This window comes from Canis lupus, chromosome 1 (genome assembly GCF_048164855.1).
Source record: "Canis lupus baileyi chromosome 1, mCanLup2.hap1, whole genome shotgun sequence".
Taxonomy (NCBI): domain Eukaryota; kingdom Metazoa; phylum Chordata; class Mammalia; order Carnivora; family Canidae; genus Canis; species Canis lupus.
The window spans coordinates 88,091,582-88,117,432 of NC_132838.1; the positions used below are offsets into that span (position 1 = coordinate 88,091,582).

Genomic DNA, 25,851 nt, shown 5'->3' on the forward strand with positions numbered 1-25,851 from the left:
GGCGCGGGCGGCGGCGGCGGCGGCGGCGGCGCGGCGGAGCCCGAAGCCGTGGATGCTGCGTGCGGAGGCGCTGCCGGTTACGTAAAGATGAGGGGCTGAGGTCGCCTCGCGCTCCTGCGAGTCGGAAGCGCCCCGCGCCCGCGCCCCCGCCCCCGCCCCCTTGGCCGCCGCGCCGCGCCGCGCCGCGCTCGTCGTCCGAGGCCAGGGCCGGCCGCGCCGAACCTCCGCAGCCACCGCCGAGTTGGGCCGCGCCGCCGGGGCTGCCGCCGCCCGCACCATGTCCGCGGCCGCCTACATGGACTTCGTGGCCGCCCAGTGTCTGGTGTCGATCTCGAACCGCGCTGCGGTGCCGGAGCACGGGGGCGCCCCGGACGCCGAGCGACTGCGACTCCCTGAGCGCGAGGTGGCCAAGGAGCACGGCGACCCGGGGGACGCCTGGAAGGATTACTGCACGCTGGTCACCATCGCCAAGAGCCTGTTGGACCTGAACAAGTACCGACCCATCCAGACCCCCTCGGTGTGCAGCGACAGTCTGGAGAGTCCGGATGAGGATATGGGATCCGACAGCGACGTGACCACCGAATCTGGGTCGAGTCCTTCTCACAGCCCCGAGGAGAGACAGGATCCTGGCGGCGCGCCCAGCCCGCTCTCCCTCCTCCACCCCGGAGTGGCTGCGAAGGGGAAACACGCCTCCGAAAAGAGGCACAAGTGCCCCTACAGTGGCTGTGGGAAAGTCTATGGAAAATCCTCCCATCTCAAAGCCCATTACAGAGTGCATACAGGTTAGCGGCGGCTCCCTCCCCCCACCCCCCCACCCCACCCCCTACCCCAGCCCAGCCCAGCCCAGCCCAGCTCTGGGGTTAGTTGACCTTTGGCTGGGCAGCCTTTCGGGGCGTTAAGGACACCACACTCGGCCTCGAGGGTGCCCGTATTTTGGATCAGGTGCTGCCGTTCGACTCTTTAACTGACTGAGCCGCGGAGAGACGGAAGGCTCCCCCTCTCGCCGCGTCTCCCGTCTCCAGGAGCCGCCGAGAGCCCTAACCCGGCAGGCCGGGGAGCGAGCGCCGAGGGCCGGCCCCTGTGCGTGGCTTCGCCGGGAGTGGTGCCGCCCCTCCCCTCCCCTCCCCTCCGCTCCCCTCCGCTCCGCTCCCCGCCCCGCCCCCCCTCGCAGGGCTCCCGCACCCCACGGCCGTGGGGCCACCCCACCTGGGCACACGCTGGCATCGGGGAGGTCAAATGGCGTAGCTTTTATTTGATTCTCTTGTGGGATTGCAGCGAGACGCGCCCCAAACCTGGGGAGAAGCAGTTTACGGGGGAGCCTTTTAGGGATGACTAAGGACTCATTTAGCCCCGTGCTTGCTACTTTTTCAGGGCTTGCCAAGGTGGTTTTAAATTTGGCCCAGAGTCCCCAGGGAGGTTTAAAATAACACTGCTTCGGGCAGCAGAGGAGTTTGATCAAGTGATGGTGGAGGGGGTTAACTTCATGACTAGTTAGCCTTTTTTTAAGGAGATTCCACAGCCGATTCCCCACCGCCGCCACCATCACCATCGCCACCGCCACCACCACCACCATGATTGGTGGCACCCTGCACCCTGAACAGTCAGCGAGGAGGTGTGGTCCTGGCCTGACATCCAGGCTCCCTCCTGCAACCAGGGTCTCTCCCAGGGACACCAAAAGGCAAGGGCTGGCCCAAGGGATGTGGCCAGAAAAGACATAAGCAGGTTAAGATGGGCTTTGGAGGCTTCCCGAGATTCTTGGTCAGCCAATTGTGCTGGTTCTGGGTAACACACTCAGAAAAAGTTGGAAAGGGTTGGGCCATGCTATCTCCACATCTTTAGTAAAGGTCCTGTTACAACCGCTGTTCTGATAAGGAAGCACAGGACTTGATCTTTTCCTAGAACTTCTTTTCCCTCCATCCCACGCGATATTTAAGAGGCTGTTGGAGTTACTTAGCAAAGTACTGTCATTCTTTGGTGTAATTGTCGGTACACTCAAGATGAGGCCCTGGGCCTGTGGTTTGAGAATGATACTTGGTTGGGTTGGGTTGGTTTTGCTCTTTCAGAGGAAGGCCACGTAACTGCATGTCGGGTTTTATTTCCTTTGGACAGTGCTCCTTGTGGAGGTGGCTGCTGGCACAGGAGCAAAACTGACTTTCCTGCGTGGTTCCTGCAAAATCAGGTTCTGTTTGGGGTTGTCCTCTTAAGTTGCCATCAAACTAGCACAGTTGACAAAGTTTGTGTCTGCAAGGCTGGGGGCAGGCAGATGTGTGCCTGAACTGGGGGATGTGACCTTTAGCGTCACTCCCCCCAGGGTGAGGTAGGGGTATATTAGCCCCAGGGTGTTACTCACCAGCAGCTGTTGGGCGGGCCTGGCCTTGTCAGCCACGTCCCCAGGGGGTTCACTTCACCCCGACACCCACTGCCACCTTGAGCAAAGGCACTTTCTCCTTCAGGGAGCTGCCCGCTCCGGTGGCCGGTGGCCGGGGAGGCCTGCAGGGTTTCTGTGGGCGTGGGCGCTACCTGAGTCTTCCTGTCTTAGAAAAAAAGGATTCCTGGAGACGTGACCCATTCAGCCGAGTGATTTTTTTTTTTTTCTCGGGCATTTATAGAAATGGCTGCTTATGTGTGCGTGCATGCGTGGTGCTCTTTAATTCTCCATAAGGCAAGCCGGCCCAGCTGTTCCAGGAGAACCTTTTACACAGTCAGGAGTGGAAAACCGAGTGAAATGTTAATCCCATTTTAAATGCTACAGTCGGTCTTCTGAAACTAGGGATATGGTGATAGCAGGTGTCTTCTTTATGTTTGGGGGGCTCTGTGACACCAGGACGTGGTTGAACAAAAACCTCGCCCTCTGTAAATATTGTGGGAAGCATACTCCTACTGAACTAGGGATGTGTGAAGGATACTCCAAAGAAGAGATTTCTAGGTCTTGTGCATTTGGAAGTTGCAGCAGATAGGGCTTCAAGTTGGGTTGTCTTGGGGGGTAAAGCGGGGGGCGGGGGGGGGAGAGGTAAGGAGCTTCCTGGTTTTTTCCAGAAGGTGGATCCCAGCTAGCCCTTGGAATGTCTGCATTCTATGAAGCTTTTAACAGCTAAAATTCCAGCCACACCCCCACCCTGCTCTGTGTGGCCCTATGAGAGTCCTTTCTGCTGCTCCACCAGCTCCTGGAGCCTCCTCCAGCTGCCACTTCCACAAAACCAGTGGCTTTAGAAGTTGAGTCATTTAAACAAAATTGCATTTCATCCAGTGCAGCTACTTCCGCAGTATCCTAAGAGAAAACACACTTTTGAGTTGGGTTCTCGTTTGTCCTGTTGTTTCCCAGGTGGGAGAAACTTCAGCAATTTGGAATTCCAAGTTTGCAAACTAGACAGGCCTGCTGCTGGATTTGCTTCGCAAATTTGTTTGGCTTGGCCAACACAGAGTTAATAAAAATGTAGTTTAGTTACTAACATCTAGAAATCAGATGATTCGTCACAAATCCAGAGTTCTGGCTTCTCTGGAAAAATCGATCCATCTGGCAGTACTGGGCCTGAAGTCCTACCCAGCAACAATTGGCTTGAACTGATCATTCTTTACTCGACAGTGCCCTTTATTTTAATCATTTACATCATCTCTTTTGGCATGTAATTTTACTATCCTTCTTTGTTTGACCCTCCGTTTCTTAATCCACTGGATAGGCTATTATCACCGAACTCCTCATAGGTTCTTGTACAAAGATTAAATAACATAGGCAAAGCACCTAATAGGATTCCACGTACAGAAAGCCCTCAAGAAATTCTGCATCTTGTAGCTTGTGTGTGATAGAGAGGGTATCCTCAAAATCAGGAACCAGGATAAACTTATTTTTAAGTAGTATATCAGTTTACATTTTATAATACTAAGCTCAATTTGCTTTTCATTAGCCTCTGGGTCAGATGTTCCTCTCAAGTAATGTGCCTCTAAAGTTTAAGAAGCAGATGCACGATTAATCTGAAAAATGCCATAAACACATTCGTTTTCGTTTCCAGACTTTGGGGACACATTAGAGGGCATTCATGGTAATGTTCCAGTTTAACAATGGGACCCATTAAGAGTACTTGGCCTGAAAACATGTGGGGCATATATATTTTTTTAAAGGCAAGCGGTTTTAAGATTATCCTGTCACACCTGCCCCACAGAGCCACAGCCATATCACTGCCCTCACCTGTGTGCCCGTGTGCACACAGAAGTCCTCTCACAGCCCCCACATCCACACCTACACACACACCCCCATCTCAGAGCACATACCCCAAACTAACTCCACAAATACCCACTCACTGTGCAGACCCCCTGCCACACCCACGTCTCCCCATGAGCACTAAAAGAAAGAAAAAGAGTTTATACTAAGTTTCCTGATTTTGTGGTCACCTTGAATGGTTATGTATATTGAGGGGGGTAATCTTTGGGGGAAGGAAACAACAATATCCAAATTCCAGATCCAGGTCTTCAGAACCAGCTGGTGTAGACTCATGCAAGGTTGACATCCTAATGGTAGAGACCTTAGGCTTCACTTCCATGCCAAGTGCCATTTTTCTTTTTAGGACTCAAGTCAGCTCTCCCCAAGTGGTGACAGTGGGTTGAGCTTGAGGATCATGGTTATATCCCTCGAGTTCTACAGAAAGGGTTTTAAAAATGACACTTGTTTTTTTTTAATAGAGCATAAGGACGTCCGTGTAAAATAAGGAGACACAAGAGTTGCAAAACCCCCAAGAGCAGTTGCTTCTGTTTTTCCTTATCCAGCTTGAACATTTCCCTGGGATACTTGAGACTATCTGGCAGAAGGGATCTGGAGGGCCCCTCACCATGGAAGGTCTCCTCCAACCCTGGAAACAAGTTTTCTGGACTCTTCAAGAATGTCCCTTCAGCCAGGACATTCCTTCCCTGAGACCAGAGTTTGAAAGATTTTGCTTAGGCAGGTGCCAGGCCTGCCCTGAGCCTCTTGTACTCATCTCCCTTAATTACCGCAAAAAGCTTTAGAGTCAACTGTTTGGTTCAGGAGATCGTGCCATCAGAGGTGTGAGAAAGGATCCACTTCCATTACCCGGGAGGCAGGGGTTCAGGGACAGGGCAAGGTCTCACTTTGGCCGCAGGCCCCAGGCTGGGGGCCTTAGCTCACAAGTGGCCTCCGGGCAGGCTGTTCATTAGCCCATGCCCAGTTTCTGCGACTTTCTCTTCTCTTCGTAAGTAGAAGGGAGGCCTTTGAGGAGACATTCTCTCTGCCCTGTTCTTCTTTCCCTAGGACTCCCCAAGTGATGTGGATTGTTGTATTTCATAACCTGACACGCTTCATCCAAAATAGATTTACAGCTTAGCCTGAGTGGGGTTTGCACGGGTAACTGTTTTTCTACTCCCCCGCGCCGCCCGGTTTTCTCTCCTGTAAGGAAACCCTAGTCATTTTTTTCCCCATAATCCTCCGCCCCTCACATGACATCTTAGTGCCACTGATATACTGTAGAGTGGTTTACGTATTGCTCCCCTTGAGAAGGCCACAAACCACTGTAATAGCTAAAACTTTTTTCACCTGCCAAAGATCCAATTTTTGCCCCCTTGAGGCAGTATACACCCCAGTCCCCAGTGAGACTGTCTAGACACAATCTCATGTATCCTGTCGGAAAAAATGACAGTCTACATTCAAGAAGAAAGCAAAGAGGTACAGATGGCTTCTAGCTGTAGAGGATAAGAGGTTTCTAAAGATTGCAAGGATGGACTACTGAAAGGATTGCTTCTGGGTTTCAGGCAAGAGGTTAACACCCTCTCTGTTCCAAGGGAAGATGGCCCATATGGCTGGCTGCCCCAGCCCCAGCCCACTGCTAGGATCTCACCCTGGGGATTGGGGTCTTTGGTGGTGGTGGTGGGGCAGGGGGAACCCAACAGCTCTTCATTGCCAGTCCTCGATGTAGGAAGGACCCACTGCTCCTCTTCCTCACTTCCCTGTCCTCGGACACCCTCCATCCAGCTGTCCTAGCAAAAAACAAAGTGGGGTTGCCTTAGAAAAGCTGCTGCTGCTGGCAGGGTTATTATTTCACAACAGAAGATACACACAGAGTGGAATTACAGGGTGAAAACGTCATTCCCCTAATTTCCCCTCAGATCTTGGATGAGTGGTGAGGAAAGGGGAGGGGACGAGTGGGGCCCGGCGTCGGGAGGAGGTAGCAGAGCAAATATAGGGCTGTTTTGATGGCAACACCCCATTACCTTCAAACCTCCAAGTGAATGCTTGGATTCTGAATGTAAAGGTCAGATTTACATTCTTGTCTCAATTGTTGATGCTTATTCCAAGAGCAAATCATTCTGCAACGTCTGTGGGAAATTCCCAGCCTGAACTTCCCAGGGAGAACTATCATATGACATATTGGGAAAGTAGCTGACAGTGGTCTTCCTTAAGTTCGTTGGGAAGAAAAGTGGGTGGAAAGGTTCCAGTGTTCATTCTTCTAGGAGCCTCTGAAACAACGTGGCGGGCCCTGGTTAGAGACGACTTTCCAGGCCATTGGTTTGATTTCTGAATGCCTTATGATTACCAGCATTCTTGACTTTCAAACAAACACACAAACAAACAAACAAGATAAAACCAGCTTTGTCATTTTCGTTAGTCTTGACTTCCAAATTTTTCAGGTTGTTTTTTTTTTTTTTTTCTTCTCCTCTTGGCTGTTCTCAGGCTTGGAGAAAAAGCTTGCAGCCTTCCAGGCCTCCCCCACATCCGACCCTCCCACCTGATCCTAATGTTTCTCCAGCAAGCCCAGCGCCCACTGAAGAACGTAAATTAGTGCCTAGTAATTGGTACAAAGGCACTTTCTGTTTCTATGCAACACTCGCAAAAAGGAGGGGCAACAGGAAGGGAAAAAAAAAACCCCACAGATGGTTAAAGGGAAAGAAATGGGATCCTCTGCAGTGGTCTCTGAGCAAGCCTGTCTCTCGCTCCACCCCACTTTTTGTTGGGAAGCTAGTCCCAGGCCTAGGCCATGATCAGAGCACTTGGTGGCAGCAGTTGTCAGCATCAAAAGAGTAGAATTTGGAGATTGGAAGTGACCTTGAGGGGTCATCACATCCATCATTTTGCCTGTAGAAGAGGGTCTGGCCACCCTCCCAAGTATCGGGTATTGTTCGATTGAAGCATGTTCCCTTGGAGGGTTTGGAAGCAGCAGCACCGGGATTGGGGAGGCTGGCCGGCTGCCCTGACAGCCATGTGACTTTCGGCCCAGAGCCCGATCTCCTGGGGCCTGGGTTTCTTCAGCAACACAAGAGGGCGCCCCGGACTCTATAGGGCTGTTGAAGACTTGCTAAAGGCCCAACCGAGGTTGGCCCACGCAGAGACCTTCCCTCACAGTGAATTCTTTGCAATTCTTTGATTTGAATTCTTTTCCCCCACCGCCTCCTGAGAATTCCAATCTGTGGTTAGCATTTTTAAAATCCTGGTTTAAAGAGCTGCTTCACATTAACCAAATTAACCAAGCGAAAGGGCAGAGGTGGAGTCAGAGGGAACCTCTGCCCTTTTATTATGGGAGCAGCACACTGTGAACCAGCCCAAGGCCAAGTGCCAGTGAGATTTCCTACTCCGCCCTTCCTGGAGCCCTCCTGAAACTTTAATACCTTTTTGGTGCATTAAGGCCAAGAGTAAACATTTGTCTTATCCTGGCCTCAAGCAGTCCCCTCAGCAAATAATAGGACTCACATTATTATTCATAGAGAATGCCTTCCCCTCTAAGGGAGTGAGGTGCATCCATTTTTTATGCGTGGGATCTTCCAAGGCATTCGTTTCCATTTGTGCTCCAAGCCAGTGTTTACCAAGGTACACTGACAAGCTTCCCTTTGAATCTGGGTTCATCGTGAGGTATGTTAGCCTCTGGAATTCTGAGATGTGAATGAACATCTGGATCTGAAATCCAAGGATTCTAGAGCTGCAAGAACCAGCTAGCTCACTGTCCAAGCCTGGGTCCTCTGGATGTTCGAATTTCTTTTTTTTTTTTTTTAAATAAAATTGAGAATGATCACAAATTTGAATAGGAGAATGGAATTCATCCCTGATTGAGCCTTTTTAAAAAGCGAGGACATTATTTACATAGATGAAAATAAAGAGAGGGGAGCTTAAGCCATGCAAAATTAATGACAAGGATTTGAAATGCAGGCAGCAGTATTTTGTATCGAACAAAGTGTGAACATTTTTCCAAGGCAAGCCTCTGTCATTTTAGAAGTGAGTGCCTCCCAGAGTTGACTGGACCCAAAGTGGGAACCAGTAGGGTAGGCAGTGGACAAAAAGCTTTGCAGACATTTCAGAACTGGAAAGCATTTTATAGATCATCTTGGTTCAAAGAGAAGGAAAAGAAGGTTTCCCCATCTCTCCCTTCCAGGGGGCCGGCTTTGATGAGGAAGAGGCAGTAGGAAGAGTGTGTAATGGGGAGACCAGCCTACTCTAAGGAGCCTGAATGCACGGCATCCCCAGGAAAGGCCTTTGCTTCAGTACGGAGAGCAATCCAAGCATGGGCTTCGGGGCCCTCAGACCTGTGCTTATGTCCCACCCCGGCACTCTTGTATGTTGAAAACTCTCTGAGCCTCAGTTTTCTCATCTGTAAAATGGAGTTCAGTGATTCAACTGAAGTTGTTCTGAGACTTAATTCAGATAATGCATTTAAAGCATTTCGGACAGTATCCCCATTGACCAAGAATTATAATTAAAAATAATTTATAGGTGTTCCCCAGAAGCTTTTGAGGTTCCTAGAATTTTTGTGTGCAATTCCAGAGCAATCCAGCAGCAGCTCATTCATTGAAAGAATATTGAGTGACTGTTACATGCATAGAGCTGTGCTAGATGTTGAAAGCAGGCACTGTGAGCATTGTGAATAATAGTTTAATGGAAAATTATTAATATTAACAGTAATAATAATAGGAATAGCAATAACATCCAGCATTTGTTACATGCCAACTTCTAACCTGAATGGTTTATGTGCATTGTCACATGTAAGCTCACAGAAGTCCATTGAGGTAGGAAAGTACTCTTATTTTATAGGAGGAATTAGACTTGGAGTCAGTTATCTTAATCCAAGTTTACTCTGGAATTTCCTAGTATCTTTCTAGCTGCCTGTAGTTCTGCATGAATTGTTATTGATCTGAACCCCTGGGGTCTCCACCAGTGGGGAAAGAGACCCCATTGTTTTGCATGCCTCTCCTGGACTTGGCCCCCAAACCATCAAACCTTAGCTCTCTGTTCTTGTGTTTTAACTCTGGCTTGTGGCTGGTTTTTATGAACCTTGGTTAGGAATGTCTACAGAATTCTTGAACTCTGACCAAACCTCTCCGATATTTTCTAAGAGCTATTCAGAAGCTACTTCCTTCCAATTGAAAAAGATACCAGTTCTGAGTGCACAGCTATATGAGTTAGGACTCTTGGTCGCAAGCAACCGAATCCAAACTTGGACCAACTCAGTTAAAAAAAAAAAAAAAAAGTGATTGGTTCATATTACCAACATATCTGAGGTGGTTCTAGTTTCTGGTGTCTCTGGATTCAGATACTCAGTGTCGGGCTCTCTCTCTGGCTCAGCTCTGCCGTCCTTTGCTTTGGCTTCATTCATGGGCAGGCTGTCTTTGGATGGTGGTGAGGTGGCCACCACATATCAGACTCCCAGCCTGCCGTTTCAGCAAAGAAAGAAAGTTCTTCTTTCCTAATGATTCTAGCAAAAGTCTCAGGCTTCCATCTTCATTAGCTGAGTTAGAATTTTGTGGCTGTCCCTGAACTCAATCACTGAGGCATGGCTAGGTCATATTGAACCTCTGGGCTTGGGGTTTGGGGGTCACTCTCCCCGCCAGAGTGGGAAAGGGGTGTTTTCCATGAGGAAACGCAAGGCGTGCTATTTATTACCCAAAAGAAGCAAAGGATGCCAGACAGGCAAAACCAACAGATACCCCCTCTATCTGCCACATAGAACTATAGACAGGTTGTTCCAAAAAACAGAGGTTTGACAAAATGAGAGACAGATTCTATGACAGCTTTTCTTTTTTCTCCTCTTTGAAGAGAAAAGGCTCGGAGCTATCCCTGGAGTTTACCCTAAAAGACAGGCCACTAATGCATGTACTAAATGGCCTTTGCAAAAGATAGATTATTTTAACATGAAGTTCTTGTGTTCAGGCTCATGCCTCATACCTCTTCAGTGGACATCCTGGAAGCCAGTACCCAAAGCCTCTCATGGAATGAAGTTAACAGCAACGGTGTGATAACCAGCACCATTCACTTGGTCTTGATTCCAGTTGTCTGTCCATTTTAATGCCCAGAAAAATGAATTGTGTTTACATGAATGTTTGTCACCCTGGATGTTAGTAGATAAAGAGCTCATCTTTACAAAGATGGGCTGTTTATATGACAGTTCCTGTAGGGATTCTGGAATCTATTTGGTGTGTGTAATGCCCAACACAAACACCCTAATAAATTATCAGAGGCAAAAATTAGCTCTTAAAAATAACTTAAAAGAACACATTAAAATGACTTTAATTCCTGTGCTGCCATAATTCTACAATAGGTTTGTATCACTGCCATTTTAATGAAAATAAGCAGAATGACAGCCAAACGGCTGGCTCTTCATTTCTTGAGTTACAAATCATACCCATGGCCAGCCAGAAAATGCTTGTCTAGTGAGCATTATCCCTCTGAGGTGGGGGTCCCCAGCATAAAGAGACATGGGCTCTGCCCCTGTCACCTAATTTATTTCTTCTCCATGTCCCGCTTGCTTCCACATGTGAAGCACTGCCCAGGAATGCCCGTCCAGGGGGGCTGGGGGAGCCAGGCAGGGTAATGCATAGTGAAGGTCAGAAACTTCAGCACTGTCAAACGTTGTGGTCTTTGGTAACAAACCCCAGGCAATAGGAATCAGTGGCTCCTTCCATGAAAGCTTGAAAAACTGTCTGACGGTGGCCCACATGGCATGTGGTCATCACAACTTTACCGTGATGTGAGCAGTGTACAGAGGTTGAGCCCAGAAGGGAAAGGCTGGCATCGCGTGCTGGAGAAGCATCACTAGTCACTCAGAGTCACTGCGAGTGCCGCAGCCTGGCTGGCAGAGTAGGCATTTTTCTAACCGGACAGCAGTCTCATCTCCTGTATTTTTGTCTTTTTGCCCATTGTTTGATCTGTGCCAAAAGCGCCAACTCTCCGGATAGTGGTTGCTCCCGACAGGAAGCTGTGGACGCCACATATAATTGTACCTAAGTGCACAAATGGAAAGGTTATCCTTGTGTTTGCTAAGGATGCTAAAAGTCTCAGTAGCCCTTGCAAAGTAACCCGTGTGCATTGGACATGGATTTTCCAGTTGCGACCCTGGGGTGTGCAAAGATGTAACTGTCAATAACCAGAACTGAGTTCTCAAGTGCTGCCCCTCATCCTCCCCCTACTCTCATTTGTACTATTGGTGGAAAAACTTTTATCTTGAGTCCTATTCAGGGTCTCTCTGTCACTTATCTATTGAATTGTCTTCTTTAGGTAAATATTTGCAAAATCAGGGTTCTCTTTCCTTCTTCCTTGGCCTTTCTCTGGGAGTGATCTGGTGTTTGGTAGGCAAGAAATGCACTTTTTTTGGCATCATGGGAGGGCTGTCGATGTTACACACCATCCTTTTACCTTGATGGTGTCCCCTGGGGTGTCATGCACTAGCTTAGGTCTTGGTCCTCATGTTCCGGCATCCTCTGCTCAAGAGGACCTCTGGACCATGGCTCCAGGTGGTAGGTTTTGCAGTCTGTGACTCGGGACCCCTGTGGCATTCTCCCAACTGTGTGCTCATGGGCTCAGGAGCACACAGTCCCTTTCCACACCCGACATTTGGAAGGGTAAGGCTGGGAGACATGCACACAGCCCCTCCTCAGTGTGTCTGCCTGACTCTTCAGGTGCCCTGGTTTGTGTGGGGACTTCCCCGGAGGGGCCAGTGCAGGCTCCAGGCCAGTCCAGGCCAGAGTGGCCACACCCGGGACTGCCCCCACGTGTTATTAACAGGACAGTACAGAACACAAGGCACTTGTTAGGGACCTCTGTGTCTGTTCATAAACCCCACCCCTCCTGCCTCTCTCTATGGCTCAGGTCTCAGTCGGCAGCGCTGGCCAATCAAGAGATTTCAAGGACTTCAGGGTCTGCTTTCCATTTTTAAGACTCTATTTTGGAACTTAATGCTCAGCAGCATCTATTTGTTTTAAACTGTAAATGCTCTCCCTGAGCCAGTCCATCGGGAAAGAAGGGCCTGGGAGTAAGAAAATGAGAGAAACGTGTGGGTAGAAGGCTCTCTCTCTCCATTGAGTTAGGGCCTTTGCTCTTCTTTCACATCCAGTCTTGTCTTGTGCTCCAAGCTGAAGGAAGAGTTTGAAAACCGGTTCTCATCTATGCGTGTCCTTGGACAGGTCATCGGCCGTCTAAGTTGGCTTTATCGGACAGGTTTGACAGGTTTGCATTTGATGGTTATAAAAGTCACCCAAAATGCAAAGATGCAAAGAATCTATGTTCTTAGGATAGTTTTGCCACTCAACATTTATATCCTGTTCAATGCTTAGTGGGTCGACTTATTATTTCTCTTTCCCACAAACAGCTGAGCAGAAGCAGCATAGTCTGGGGTGGCAGGAAGAACGTGGGAACCAGCTAATCTAGGCCTGGACCTGGCTGTGTGGTTGTGGGGAGGGCTCTCGACCTCTGCCAGTTTTAGAGTTGCTTTATGGGTCCATATCCCTGAGACTTCAGGACATTTCTCTCACTAGGTTGAGAAACCAGAGCCAAGAATCTGTTGTCCACCGTCTCTCCTTCTGAGGTCCCAGCACATGAGCTGTCTCACTGATCAGTTGAGGTTGGGGACACACAAACAATATTCAGACAGGCTTGCTCCCTAGACACCAGTGTGCTGCAGAACAAATGCTATGTGGCAGATGTTACTGACACACACCCACTTCCCAGCTCAGAACCTAAGGAGTGGGACAGGCTGCTTTCCACAGATAAACATGGGAGCCAGGAAGTAAAATCTCACATTCAAACTCTAAAATGACTCTGTTATATCAACAAATCAAATATAAAAAGAAACCCAACCGCAAGAGGGATTCCGAGAGGGGCCAAGAGCAAATGGCAATATAATGGGATGGCATTCAGGCAGGATTATTCTTTTAAAGCCTATGAAGTGCTTTTATTTTTTCAGAGCATCTGCATGTGTAGGTAGAAATATTTCTGGCAAACAGGAGACTTTTGATTTTTCTTTTGCCTTTTGACTTCTTGATTTTTGAGCTCATGGTTCACTGGAACAATTTATGCAGGGAACTGTCGAATTGTTTACTCCCAGAGACGGCCCATGTACCTCATCTGTCAAGTGCACTGTGCTTCTGCACTTGAGGATCATGGGTATGAAAAATAGAGCAAAGGCTCACATTTTGGACCTGCATGTCAGCCTTGCAAGACATGATAATGAACAATGGGATGGGGGTGCCAAAGGTCTGGGGTCAGGGCAGGTCTGTGTGAGTCTGTGTGGATGCTGGGCTTTGCACTTCTGCACACGCTTGCCCCCCTGCTTCCCAGTGAACTCACCCCCTGGTTGGGTAGCATTGCCATCACTCTGGACAGATTCCTGTCTGTCCTCATAGGGGCCATTCTCCCTTTCACATACAGAAAAAGTAGGAGTCGGTGGGGAGATGGAGAAGTGAGAAAACAGATGAGGTATGTTTTGAAAGCTTCTTTCTAACAATTTGAGAAGGAAACAGAGTGATACTCTTTTCTTTGGTCTTAGATATCCGGAGTGTTATTTCTCAATAGAAGGGAAATACCTGGGCCCCCATCCTCTGTGAATATATTCTTGATCAAGAATGATCAACCCATTCATGGAAAATTTTAAACTTGAGTGCATCAGTTTCCTTTGTTTTGTATAAGATTTTCTTCTGACTTTGTTTCATAAAAGAAATTTGTACGTGACTATTTTTTAAAAATTAGAAAATATAGGAAAATTATAGAAAGTGTTACTCTTTATCCCCCCCCCCAAAAAAACACACACCTGTAGATAGCTGCTGTTCATATTTTATATATATTCCTCTAGGATTTTTTTCCTCTCTGTAGATGTTGCATGTACATAAATATACAGTGGATTATACACTGCTCTTTTCACATCTCCGGGTATTGCTGTGGTTTTTCCATTTCATTCTGTAACAATCTTAGCACCTTTGTAACAAGTACACACTATTCCACTGTATGGATACATTACAATGTATCAAACCAGTTCTCTACTGTTAGACAATTAAGTTGTTACCAAGTTTTAGCTTTTATGAACAAAGCTGGTACCCCTGTATACTTTTCTGTTCCTATCTAATTACCAAAAAATAATTCCTACAGAAATATATTGCCAGAAATCCCTACATCAATTTCAAGTTCCACCAACATAACAGAGGTCTATTTCCTCATGGCTCCACCAGTAATGGATAAACTTTTTTTTTTTTTTTTTTTTTAAGTAGGCTCCATGACCAGCGTGGAGCCCAACATGGGGCTTGAACTCACAACCCCTTGAGATCAAGGCCTGAGCTGAGTTCAAGAGTCAGATGCATAACCAATTAAGCCACCCAGGCACCCCATGTGCACTTACTTTTTAACATTTTCACCAGCTTGATAGATACTTCATTGGTGTCTTACTTGGCTTGTTTTGATTACTTGTGAGATTGAATTCATATATTTATTTATTGGCCATTAGTATTTCTTTTTTTTTTTTAAGATTTTAGTTATTCATGAGAGACAGGCAGAGACATAGGCAGAGGGAAAAGCAGGCTCCCTGTGGGGAGCCCAGTGTACAACTCCATTGCAGGACCTTGGGACCACAACCTGAACCAAAGGCAGGCGCTCAACCACCAAGCCACTCAGGTGCCCCATGCCAGTAGTATTTCTTATTTTATAAATTACTTATTTGCATCCTTGTCCAATTTTATTAAATTGGGTTATTAATTTTGATTTGTAAGTGTCCTTTTCATATTACAGATTTTAACCTTTTGTCTTGTGCTATATAATTTCCTTTATTAGGTTCACTGTTCTGACTCAAGTTCTTTCACTTAGGTATATTTTTACTATATAGAAGTTTAAAATTTTTTATGTATTTCAAAACTACTCTTCAAATAGGATTTTGCCTTTGGTTTCATGTTGAGACAGTCTCTCCCCATTCCAGAATTCTAAAAATAGTCACCTATATTTTCTCTCACCTCCGTGGTTTTATTTTTTACATTTATGTGTATAGCTCATTTGGAATTTATTGAAGGAAATGGTATAAGGTAGGGATCCAGATTTATTTTTTTTTCTTTTTAACCAGATGTCTCTGCTGTTTACTGAATTTAACATTCATTTCTTCATTAATTTGAAACACCCCATCCCTACCGAGTCTTGGGTTTATTTTCAGACTTGACTGTTCCACTGAGTTGTCTTTTCTTATACTGGTCTCACACTATCTTTAATTATTGCAGCTTTAATCATACATTGTAATAGCTGGTATTGCAAGTGTTCACTTACTGTTGTTCTATTGCAAAATTTTCTTGGCAAGTCGAGTATATTTATTCTTCCAAATTCACTTTGGAATAATTTTGTCAAGTTCAAGAAAAAAGAATTTCTATGGTATGTGTTAATTTCATAGATGAATTTGTACAGCATTGCCACATTCACACCATTGAGACTTACCATCCGAGAATATGGGAAATATTCCATTTATTCAATTTCTTTTATATCAAGGTCTAAAGATTTTCCTCATGCAGGTCTTGAACTTTTATTGTTAGGCTCATCCTGACTGGCTATGGTTAGCATATAAGAAACCCATTACTCTTTTGTATATTTACACCTAAGAATGCATTCTTTAATTTATATTAGCTTTTTTTTTTTTTTTAGGCATTTCTCTAAGACTTTCCAAACAAGTCTGTATCAACTGCAGATAATTCTTATATTAACTTCCCCTTCCAGTGATTTACTTCTTATTTTGTTTTTTTTTTAAAGATTTATTTTTTTATTTATTTATGAGAGAGAGAGAGAGAGAGAGAGAAAGAGAGAGGCAGAGGGAGAAGCAGGCTTCATGCTGGGAGCCTGACGTGGGACTTGATCCCGGGACTCCAGGATCGCGCCCGGGGCCAAAGGCAGGTGCAAAACCACTGAGCCACCCAGGGATCCCCTACTTCTTATTTTGTTATCTAATTGTCCTCGCTAGCATTTCCTGAATAATTTTAAATAGCTGTAGTGATGGAGACAGTGTCCATTCATGCCTTGAGCTTGACTTTAATAGAATGCTACCTTTATTTTACTATTGACCTTGCTGAGGAAAAGTGTCCAATCTATATTTTTCTGTCTTATTAGGGAATTATTCTTCTGTTTTCCTAAAACCTTTTATTAGGGATGGATGTTGAATTTTTCAAGGGAAGATGTGGGGGGGGGGTTGAGGATGGTATATTTGCCTGTTAAAAATAGAGAATCATATCAATATGATTTTCTAATATCAGATTTTCCTTTTATCTCTGGAATCCTACTTCCTTTTTTTCAATAAACAAAACCCACTATTTTTTTTTTTTTCCTCAAGAAGCAGCCCTGATTTTGTATACTGGCAAGAAGCTGTGATTCTTAATTGGCATTTTTGAATTCTGTTCTGAAAAGGAGGCCTCAAGCCCTTAGATTTGTTTTACAAGATGGAGTTACTTTTGCTAGAAGCAATGGGAGGCTTAGAGTTTGTATTTGGTTAAGGTTAGCCCGTTTTAGACTCTTCCGTGGAACTGTGGGTTGGGATGGAATGGGAAAGAGAACCAGGCAGAGAAGTGGGTATGGGAGATCTGTGTTCTCAGCCTGTCTGAACTCAGGGCAGCCTGGAGGAGGTTCAGTATATCCAGGCAGCAATACCCACACTGTCGTCTTTCTTTCTCCTTCCATATGGAGAACTCACTACTTGGCATTGTCCACCAATCACCAGGTAGAGTGGAGGCTCTTTCTTAAAAGCAACGAGCCATCCTTTGTGCTGAGTAGGCAAGCGCCTAGCCAGCAGGCTTTACTCCACTTCTCTTGAACCCCTTGGAGGCCCAGAGACTTCTGGAGGCCTGACCTGTCTCTGCAAAGAAAGTCTTTTACACACCAGGTGCGGTCTTCAGTAGCCGTTTTGATCAAGTTTATTTTACACTCTGAGCCGAGTCTGTCAGCGAGAGGTGCTTAGCTGGTTGCTGAAAGGGGAGGGGAGCGGTATATAAATAATGAGAACGCAGAGGAACTTGTGCTGTTAACAGCTCTGCTCCAGTAAAGCAAGAGTTTATTGTGTCACTGCCTCTGGGTATGTTTTCCTGTAAAGGCCAGAAATAAAACACTAGTACATTCCTGTTCTTCCCCCGCCCCTCTCCCTTGGAGGATGGTAACTCTCTCATTAATGCTGAAGACAAGTTTAAAGATTCTTTAATTGGTAGTTGCTTTGCCATATGATTTGTTCGGCGTGAAGAAGGTTAACTGTTCTTCTGTGGGCCTTGGCACTGAGCTGAAAGGCCTGACTCGATTTTCTCTTGGGTACAGGATGAAAAGCCAGCCGCAGCTTCTCTAAGACCTCTCTTTTCCTCCTCTGCCCACAATCTCTCATCTCATTCAGCCTTAAATTCTTCCTTCTCTACATATTTAGCCATTCCATACTTTCTTAGGTACAAAACATGTATCATTTTTTACATGCTACCTTATTGTGTGTCTATTATCAACTAACATACCAAAGTAGGTGGTATGCAGACTCTTCACTGGGTTAAAGAAGTGAGTGGTTTCAAAGGCCTACAAATTTTCAGTCCCCAAGAAGAATCCAGCCTTCCTGCAAACACACACATTGTTTGGCTGGCACAATGCTTTATAACGTGTTGAATTTGAATGCCTTTGAGGGGACAAAGCACTGTCCAGTTGGCTATGGATTCCACTACAACCCATGATCTAATACAGCTGGCATTTCACCCATTTTTCATTATGTGTCTGGCTCCTGAAGACATTTGGATTTGCAAACTCTTGTATACACCAGGTAAAAGTTCAAATCCTCAGGTTGAGATCATGGGTCAGCCAACTTTCTTTTTTTCTTTTTTTAATTTTTTTTTAAATTTCTATTTATTTATGATAGTCACACAGAGAGAGCGAGAGAGAGAGAGAGGCAGAGACATAGGCAGAGGGAGAAGCAGGCTCCATGCACCGGGAGCCCGACGTGGAATTCGATCCCGGGTCTCCAGGATCGCGCCCTGGGCCAAAGGCAGGCGCCAAACTGCTGCGCCACCCAGGGATCCCTCAGCCAACTTTCTATGCAGGACCAGGTAGCAAATCTTTTAGACTTTGTGGGCCATCCATTCTCTGTTGCAACTGCTTGACACTGCTGTTATAGTAAAAAGCAGCCATAGGTAATAATATATAAACAAATGAGCATGACTGTGGTCCAGTAAACTTTGTATATGGATGTGAAAATTTGAATTTCATCAAACTTTCTCCTATCCCAGAATATTATTATTATTTTGATGTTTTTCCCCCCAACAATTTGGTGAAAGCCAAAATAAGAATGGTATTTATACCATTTTTAGCTCATGGACTTTACAAAAATAGATGGCGGGTCAGATTGGGCCTGCGGGCTGTAGTTTGCTAAATCCCTGATTTAGATCACTAATGTTTTTCCAAAGGATCCGAGAAGAATCAAAATGATCCTGGAGCTTTTACACTAGCATTTCACTTCCAGGTAGATCTTTTTTTAAATGCTCAGAAACTGTAAGGTGGAATTACACAAGTTATATGAGTCTAACAAAGGCTGCTGTTGGCTCTGATTTGCTCTGGGCTCAGTAGGTGGCCCTCTCTTCTCTGAAACAGGGATAAAGATGCTACGTCAATGGCAGCATCTGGGTTAGAAGCAAGAGAACAGTCACATGGTGACAACCATGAGGAGCAGCGAAGACGGTAGAGCCAGAAGCTAGACTGAAGGTGAATTCAGTGGGAAGGGACCCTGATTACACTTGAAACCTACATAAATCATCATAAATACTTAATGGTTCTGTACATACAGCTGATTCAGGCTGCATGGTAATTTTCCATCCACTATCTCTTCTATAAAGCCATCTTCCTAGAACAGAGGGCGTGTCTTCTTTCGTTCCCAACCTGGAGCATAGCCGAGTGGTCTTCTGATCCATCTTTCCCACAGTGGACACAGATCCACTCCAGTAAAACCTCCTCTCGTGACTCACTTGAAAGAAACATGTGCCAGTGAGTAAGCTAAACCACATTACCAGTCCTCCATGAAAAATCGCTCTGATGAGTTTTTGTCCTAACAAGCACTGAGAAAACACTGAGCCTTTCCTTTTCATCGCTTTTCTCACCACCAAATCACAAAGCAGGGGAGAGAAGGCTTCATCCAGGATGGAGAGAGCAGTGAGGGTTGTTCCGTTTGGCTTGCTTTGGTTTGGTTTTATAATTCATCGCTGTGTGAGTTCTAACCCTTCATTATATTTTTTAACATAACATATTTAAGAGAATATTTCTCCCATAGACCTTTCACTGGAGTTAAGAGGACTTGGTTGCAGTGTAATTCTGGAAGAGACAGGAGTTGTCTTCCCCCAGCGATCTAGGAAACTTCTGAGCAGGCTTTCGTCATGTGAGCAACCTCAGCTGTATGTGTACACACACACACACACACACACACACACACACACACACAATTTAGGCATTTATTAAATGCTTGGTGGTATAAGTAGTACAAAAATCATTCATGATGCTGTCTTTATCCCAAGAGGCTCAACCTTATTGTGTTGTGACAACCTGCATTCCACGTTTGTTCCAAGTTCTGAACCATGTAGAAAACTGTTTGATCCAGCAGAAGTTGAAATGTGGTCTCCAAATTCCGTGTCATTGAGTTTTTTCAAAAGTGTTCAGTTTGAAGTGTGGTTTCTTCTTGTTTAGTTTTGGGGTTTTTTTTGGCCCTCTCGGAGTCTTTGAGCATCCTCTTGCCTCATTAACCCCAATACCCATCCACCTTGGGTAGGGCTTGGCATTCACGGGTTTGCTGTTGCCTTTGCTGGTATGGCTCTTTAGCCCCCTGGCTCGGTGAAGGTTCGTACCTAGACCCACGTATAACGAATCTACTAATAGAGATTTGTATTCCCCATATCGGGTTTCCCATAAGAACAAAGAGATTGTACAGGGCATGATAACCATGGCTCTGCTGAGAGAATAGCAAATAAAACCTTAGCCATGTGTGGAGTGTCACAGAAATGACCGAGCTTTGGTTTTGTTCTTATGATCAGTATTTCTACATCTCTGGCACGAGGTAGGAGACACTGGAAGGAAAGGATGAATAATATGTGGATGACTCAGATGCACTGCAGTGGACAGCTCTCAGCCTTTTGAGTCTCTGGGTTCCAGGAAGGTGGGAACTGGAGTGAGAAAACATGCACTCCTCACACCTTCCAAAAGAGTATCTGGAGAGTTCTGTGGAAGGCAGGAGCCTGTGTGCCCTGGGTCTGTAAGGCAGCAGCTTTGGGCTGTGCTTGAACAAGGTGAGAAGGAGGCAGCCAGGTGCTCACAAGAAGGGCACACAAGACTCTCTTATCATCAACAGCTCCTTCTGCCTTTCTGCTTGTGTGTGTCCTCAGCAAACATGGCCATAGGCCCTCTCCTGCCATGGCAGAGGCCCTCAGTGCTAACTCGATCATGTCTGGAGGGTGAGGCTCAGTCGCATTTTAATAAAGTGGGACATGAAGACACTCTACTGACTCTGAGGAGAGGAGCCGCAAAGGAGGGGGTGCTGGAAACACCAGCAAGTGCTAAGCCTGTTTCCTCATCTGTGAAATGGGCCACCTCCACAGGGTGTCCTGTGAGAATTCAGTGACAGGATGCCTTAGCTCTTACTATTTTAGAATAATGTTAATTTCTTTGTATGAGAAATATGAAAGAAACCGGGACTGCTTAGTCTGAACAGAGATTAGAGAGAGAGAGAGAGACACGATAGCTGTCTTCAGATATTTGAAGGATTATTATGTGGCAGAGGAAACAAACTTGTTTTTTGTATAAGACAGTATGACTTGGGGTGCCTGGCTGGCTACATCAGAGGAGTATGTGACTCTTGATCTTGGGGTCTTGAGTTTGAGACCCACTTTGGGCATAGAGATTACTACTACTACTACTACTACTACTAATAATAATAATAAGACAATATGACCTAAAATATGGCCTGCACAGGAGGCACTCTCCGTGTCTCTAAAAGTGTTTGTTACTGAGATGCTCAGGAACAAGCAGGCTTTCTTTCCTGTGGCTGCTGGCCTCCCTGTCACCAGACTGGGTCAGCCAGAGGCTTGGTGGCCACAGCACTCAGGAGCTCAGGGGGAAACACCTGCTCCAGGTGACAGCCTGGCTGGACTAGCCGCCTCAGTCCTGCGGTGCCGGTGCCGGCAAATCCTGCAAAGGGCTAGGGCTTCCCACTCTCCGGCTTTCCCACGGAACCCATGGAACCAGCAACCCCGTAGAATAACCACCACCACCACCCCCTCCCCCCAAATAACAGTACGTTCCAAGGCTGCCAGGGATCCAGTGGGATCACATACCAGGTTCATGTGCCCGGAGAACCTGATTCTCCGAACCGTCCTCACGTATTCATTGGCCAGGTGTCCCCGAGCGGGTGGCTTACAGAACAGAAACGGCTTGCTCGGTGTGGGAGGCTCCAGCCCCAAGGTGAGGGAGTCGGCGGCGCTGGTTCCTTCTGGGGTCGCTCTCTGTCCCCTTTCTGAGGTCCCCGGGGGTGGGGGTGGGTGGGCAGGATGCCAGCACCGGGGATGCGGGCTCCGGGTCGGGTGGCGGGGGTGATGGTGGCAGGTGCGGGCGGGGGGGGGGGGGTGATGGCAGGTCGGGCGGGGGGGGGGTGATGGTGGCAGGTGCGGGCGGGGGGGTGATGGCAGGTCGGGCGGGGGGGGGGTGATGGTGGCAGGTGCGGGCGGGGGGGGTGATGGCAGGTCGGGCGGGGGGGGTGATGGTGGCAGGTGCGGGCGGGGGGGTGATGGTGGCAGGTGCGGGGGTGTGGCTGCGGGGGACCCCTCGGCCCCCAGGTGAGCGGGCTGTGTGCCCCGGGCCGGGGGCCGGGGATGGTTGCGGCGTGCGCGACGCCGCGGTCTCACCTGCGTCCTGTCCCCCCCGCAGGTGAGCGGCCCTTCCCCTGCACGTGGCCAGACTGCCTTAAAAAGTTCTCGCGCTCGGACGAGCTGACGCGCCACTACCGGACGCACACGGGCGAGAAGCAGTTCCGCTGCCCGCTGTGCGAGAAGCGCTTCATGAGGAGCGACCACCTCACCAAGCACGCGCGGCGCCACACCGAGTTCCACCCCAGTATGATCAAGCGCTCCAAAAAGGCGCTGGCCCACCCCTTGTGAGGGCCGCGCCCGCCGGCCGGACTGCGCCCCGCGCCCCGCGCCCCGCGCCCCGCCCCGCCCCGGCCCGGCCCGGCCCGGCCCGGCCGCCTGCAGCGCGCCCCGCGGCGGGTGTAGAGCCCAGCGGAGCCCGACCGCCAAGTCCGCGCCGGCCCGCGCAGAGGCAGCTCCGGCGTCTCTGACTGTTGGAGGGAAGGCAAATGCTTTTTGTTTTTTCCTTCTCTCTCTCTCCTTTATTTTTTCGGGGGGGGGGGGTGTTAAGGGGGCCGGGGGAGGGGGGCAAAGCCCAGACTTGGGGGGGCAGAGTTTTAAAGCTTCCACACTGGTGTACATACGTCTGACCCGGTGAGCGGACCTGCGGCGTCACGGGGCGGCGCTGGGCCCCTTTCTGCTTGCTGTCTCTCTCCAGAATTGTTTTCTTACCTTTTTCGATGTAATGACGAGTGTGCTTCGGTTTCTTTAGCAAAAACCACTCTCTTGAATCACGTTAACCTTTGAGATACAAAAAAAAAAAAAAAACAAAAAGCAAAAAACAAAAACAAAAAGAAAAAAAACAAAAAACACGCCATAGCACAGCTGTCTTTATGCAAGCAAGAGCACATCTACTCCAGCATGATCTGTCATCTAAAGACTTGAAAACAAAAACAAAAACCACAAAAAAAAAGTTACTTATAGTCAATGGGTAAGCAGTCTGAATTTATACTAATCAAGACAAACCTCTGAAAGGTTACACTAAGTACAGAACTTTTAAACCTTGCTTTGTATGAATTGTACTATTTGAACATAAGCTGCACTTTTATTTTCTAATGCAGAGGATGAATAAGTTAAATACGTGCTTTAAGGGTAGAAGCAGACATTCTGTTTGGAACCACGTTATAATCTGCTTTTTTTTTTTTATATAGTATACACATTTCCCTATGAAATCATGGCAGAGATGGGAGGGCAAAATACATCCGACAGATGCTGAAGGAGGAGGAGGGTAGTATTTAAAAAAAAAAAATCAAAAAGAACAAACAGAATTTTAACTCTATTAACTTTTCCAAATTTTCCGATCCTTTTAGTTAACATCACCTTACTGTTTTAATGCCACGAAGCGAGACGGTTTTGACTCTGTTGGGTTTTATTTGAGTGGGTGCAAAACAGTAACTTGCTCGGGAAACACCGATTTGGTGGAGAAAAAGGTGTGTTGGTCTCCTGCCCGTGTTCCTACAAACTCCCACAAACAGGTGCAAGAGTTATGTAAAAGGAAAAGGGAGCTGACACGTGAAAAGAGAAGCATATCCCTCTGTAAGTAGGGAGCCCCAAGGGAATATACCATGATGATTTCCAAGGTGACTTCAGCACAGTCCCTTTTGGAAAACGAGGGTACACAGAACGCGTGTGAATGAGAACACATCACTGTACCTTTGACATCAGAAGCCTCACCACTAGATATATCCAGGTGTCTACAATGGCCTAAACCACTACATCCATAATATGCCATTTACCTGAAAACTTAAGTTTGGCCTTCACGTGGTCAGAACAATGAACTGTTTTCATAGCGAAGAAGAAACCTCAAGTAAGAGAGTCAGCAGTGACCATGGGAGAAATGTTTACATTTTCTTTTGTCAGAAATCATGCTTCCTGACAATTTTATCCAATATATAAACCAGGGAGCTATGGTGCACTCTCATTTATACACGTGCTGTAAGCTGTGTCGTGCAAACGTAGGGGGCCTCCCTGAAGGTGAACTCGTGACTTCACCCGACACAGGCGCGTTTCCAGTCCAGAAGCAGTGTGGGCTCCTACGGCAGGCGTGGGTCCTGGCTGACTCTGACTTCCAATACAATAGCCATCACTAGCACGGTGTTATTTTTTTTTGTTTGTTTAACCAACGTAGTTGTATTAGTAGTTCTATAAAGAGAACTGCTTTTAACATTAGGGACTGGGAACAGTCCATTGAGATAAAAAGGAAAGTGTTTTCTCACGGGAAAACATGTCAGGAAAAATAAAGAACACTTTCTACCTCTGTTTCAGATTTTTGAAACGCTTATTTTAAACCAAATTTTAATTTCTGTGTCCAAAATAAGTTTCAAGGACATCTGTTCTTCCATACGAAATAGGTTAGGCTGTCTATTTCTTACTGAGCTCATGGAACGGTCCTGCTTGTGATCCTCTGCACGCTGCCTTTGAGTGAGTGAGGAGTTTGGGGTTGCCTAGCAACCCACCAACTTGGACAAACTCATCTTCCCCTCACAGAAAGAAATGAAGGAAAACCAAGCAAAGTCAGTGAAAGACAATCTTTGTAGTTTCAGGAGTAAATCTATATGTGGCTTTTGTCCAGCACTTACTTAGATGGATATAAATGCAGCAACTTGTTTTAAAAAAAAAAAATGCACAATTTACTTCCCAAAAAAAGTTGTTACTTGCCTTTTCAAGTTGTTGAAGAACACACATTTGATATTCTCTTATATGTTATAGTAACGTAACGTATAAACTCAAGGCTTTTTATTCTTCGTGATAAATCCTGTTTTAAAATGTCACGAAACAGGAACCAGCATTCTAATTAGATTTACTATATCGAGATATGGTTCAAATAGGACTACTAGAGTTCATTGAACACTAAAACTATGAAGCAATTACTTTTTATATTAAAAAGACCATGGATTTAACTTATAAAAATCCAAATGCAGGATAGTAATTTTTGTTTACTTTTTTAACCAAACTGAATTTTTTGAAAGACTATTGCAGGTGTTTAAAAAGAAAGAAAAGTCGTTTTATCTAATACTGTAAGTAGTTGTCATATTCTGGAAAATTTAATAGTTTTAGAGTTAAGATAACTCCTCTCCTTGGTTAGGGAAGAAGAAAGCCCTTCACCACTGTGGAATGATGCCCTGGCTTTAAGGTCTAGCTCTACATCATGCTTCTTTTGAGAATTATATTTGGTAGCCATATTACAGAAATTGATTAGTTGTCAGTTTGCAGGTAGATTTAGCACAGCGCTCATCACTCTGGATAGATTGAGATGTTCTTTCACAACAGATGAATGATCTGTAACACTGTAAGATACTGATCTTTACAACTGTTTAATCAGTTTTATTTTTGTACAGTATTAGTGACCTAAGTTATTTTGCTGTCCCGTTTTTGTAAATCAAATGAAATTATAAAAGAGGATTCTGACAGTAGGTATTTTGTACATATGTATATATGTTGTCCAAATAAAAGTAATAAATGACAAAGAGTGAATTGTCCCTGCCATTATATGTTGTAAAAGGGGCATGTCTTGCTGTGATGGTGGTTGCTTCCTTAACCAGGGCTCACAGGACCTTTATGGCAAGTCCCAAGATGATTTTACTCTGCATCTTTCAACACGTGTGGTATTTGTATAGGCCTACGTGTGTTTGCTTGTTCATGGACCTCGGAGGAAGAGGTTGGATTAGAGGCTGCTTGAAACCACTGTATGATACTGGAGGGGAATATTTGTATTTGCAGGTAAATCACTTGAAGAGGTTTGTA

At 46.4% G+C, this 25,851-nt stretch overlaps 1 protein-coding gene across 2 annotated transcripts; it reads left to right on the forward strand.

Moving 5' to 3' along the window:
* Positions 1-6: 6 nt before the first annotated feature.
* KLF9 (KLF transcription factor 9) lies at positions 7-25,576 on the forward strand. 2 transcript variants are annotated; one of them, XM_072838411.1, is made up of 2 exons: positions 7-782; positions 22,130-25,576. In XM_072838411.1, the coding sequence occupies exons 1-2, from the start codon at positions 278-280 to the stop codon at positions 22,357-22,359; spliced, it is 735 nt and encodes a 244-aa protein (XP_072694512.1). In that variant the 5' UTR covers positions 7-277; the 3' UTR covers positions 22,360-25,576. The 2 variants fall into 2 exon arrangements, with proteins under 2 accessions (XP_072694512.1, XP_072694513.1); XM_072838412.1 differs by lacking the exon at positions 22,130-25,576 and adding an exon at positions 2,110-20,283 and having other exon boundaries at positions 192-782.
* The last annotated feature ends 275 nt before the right edge of the window (positions 25,577-25,851 follow it).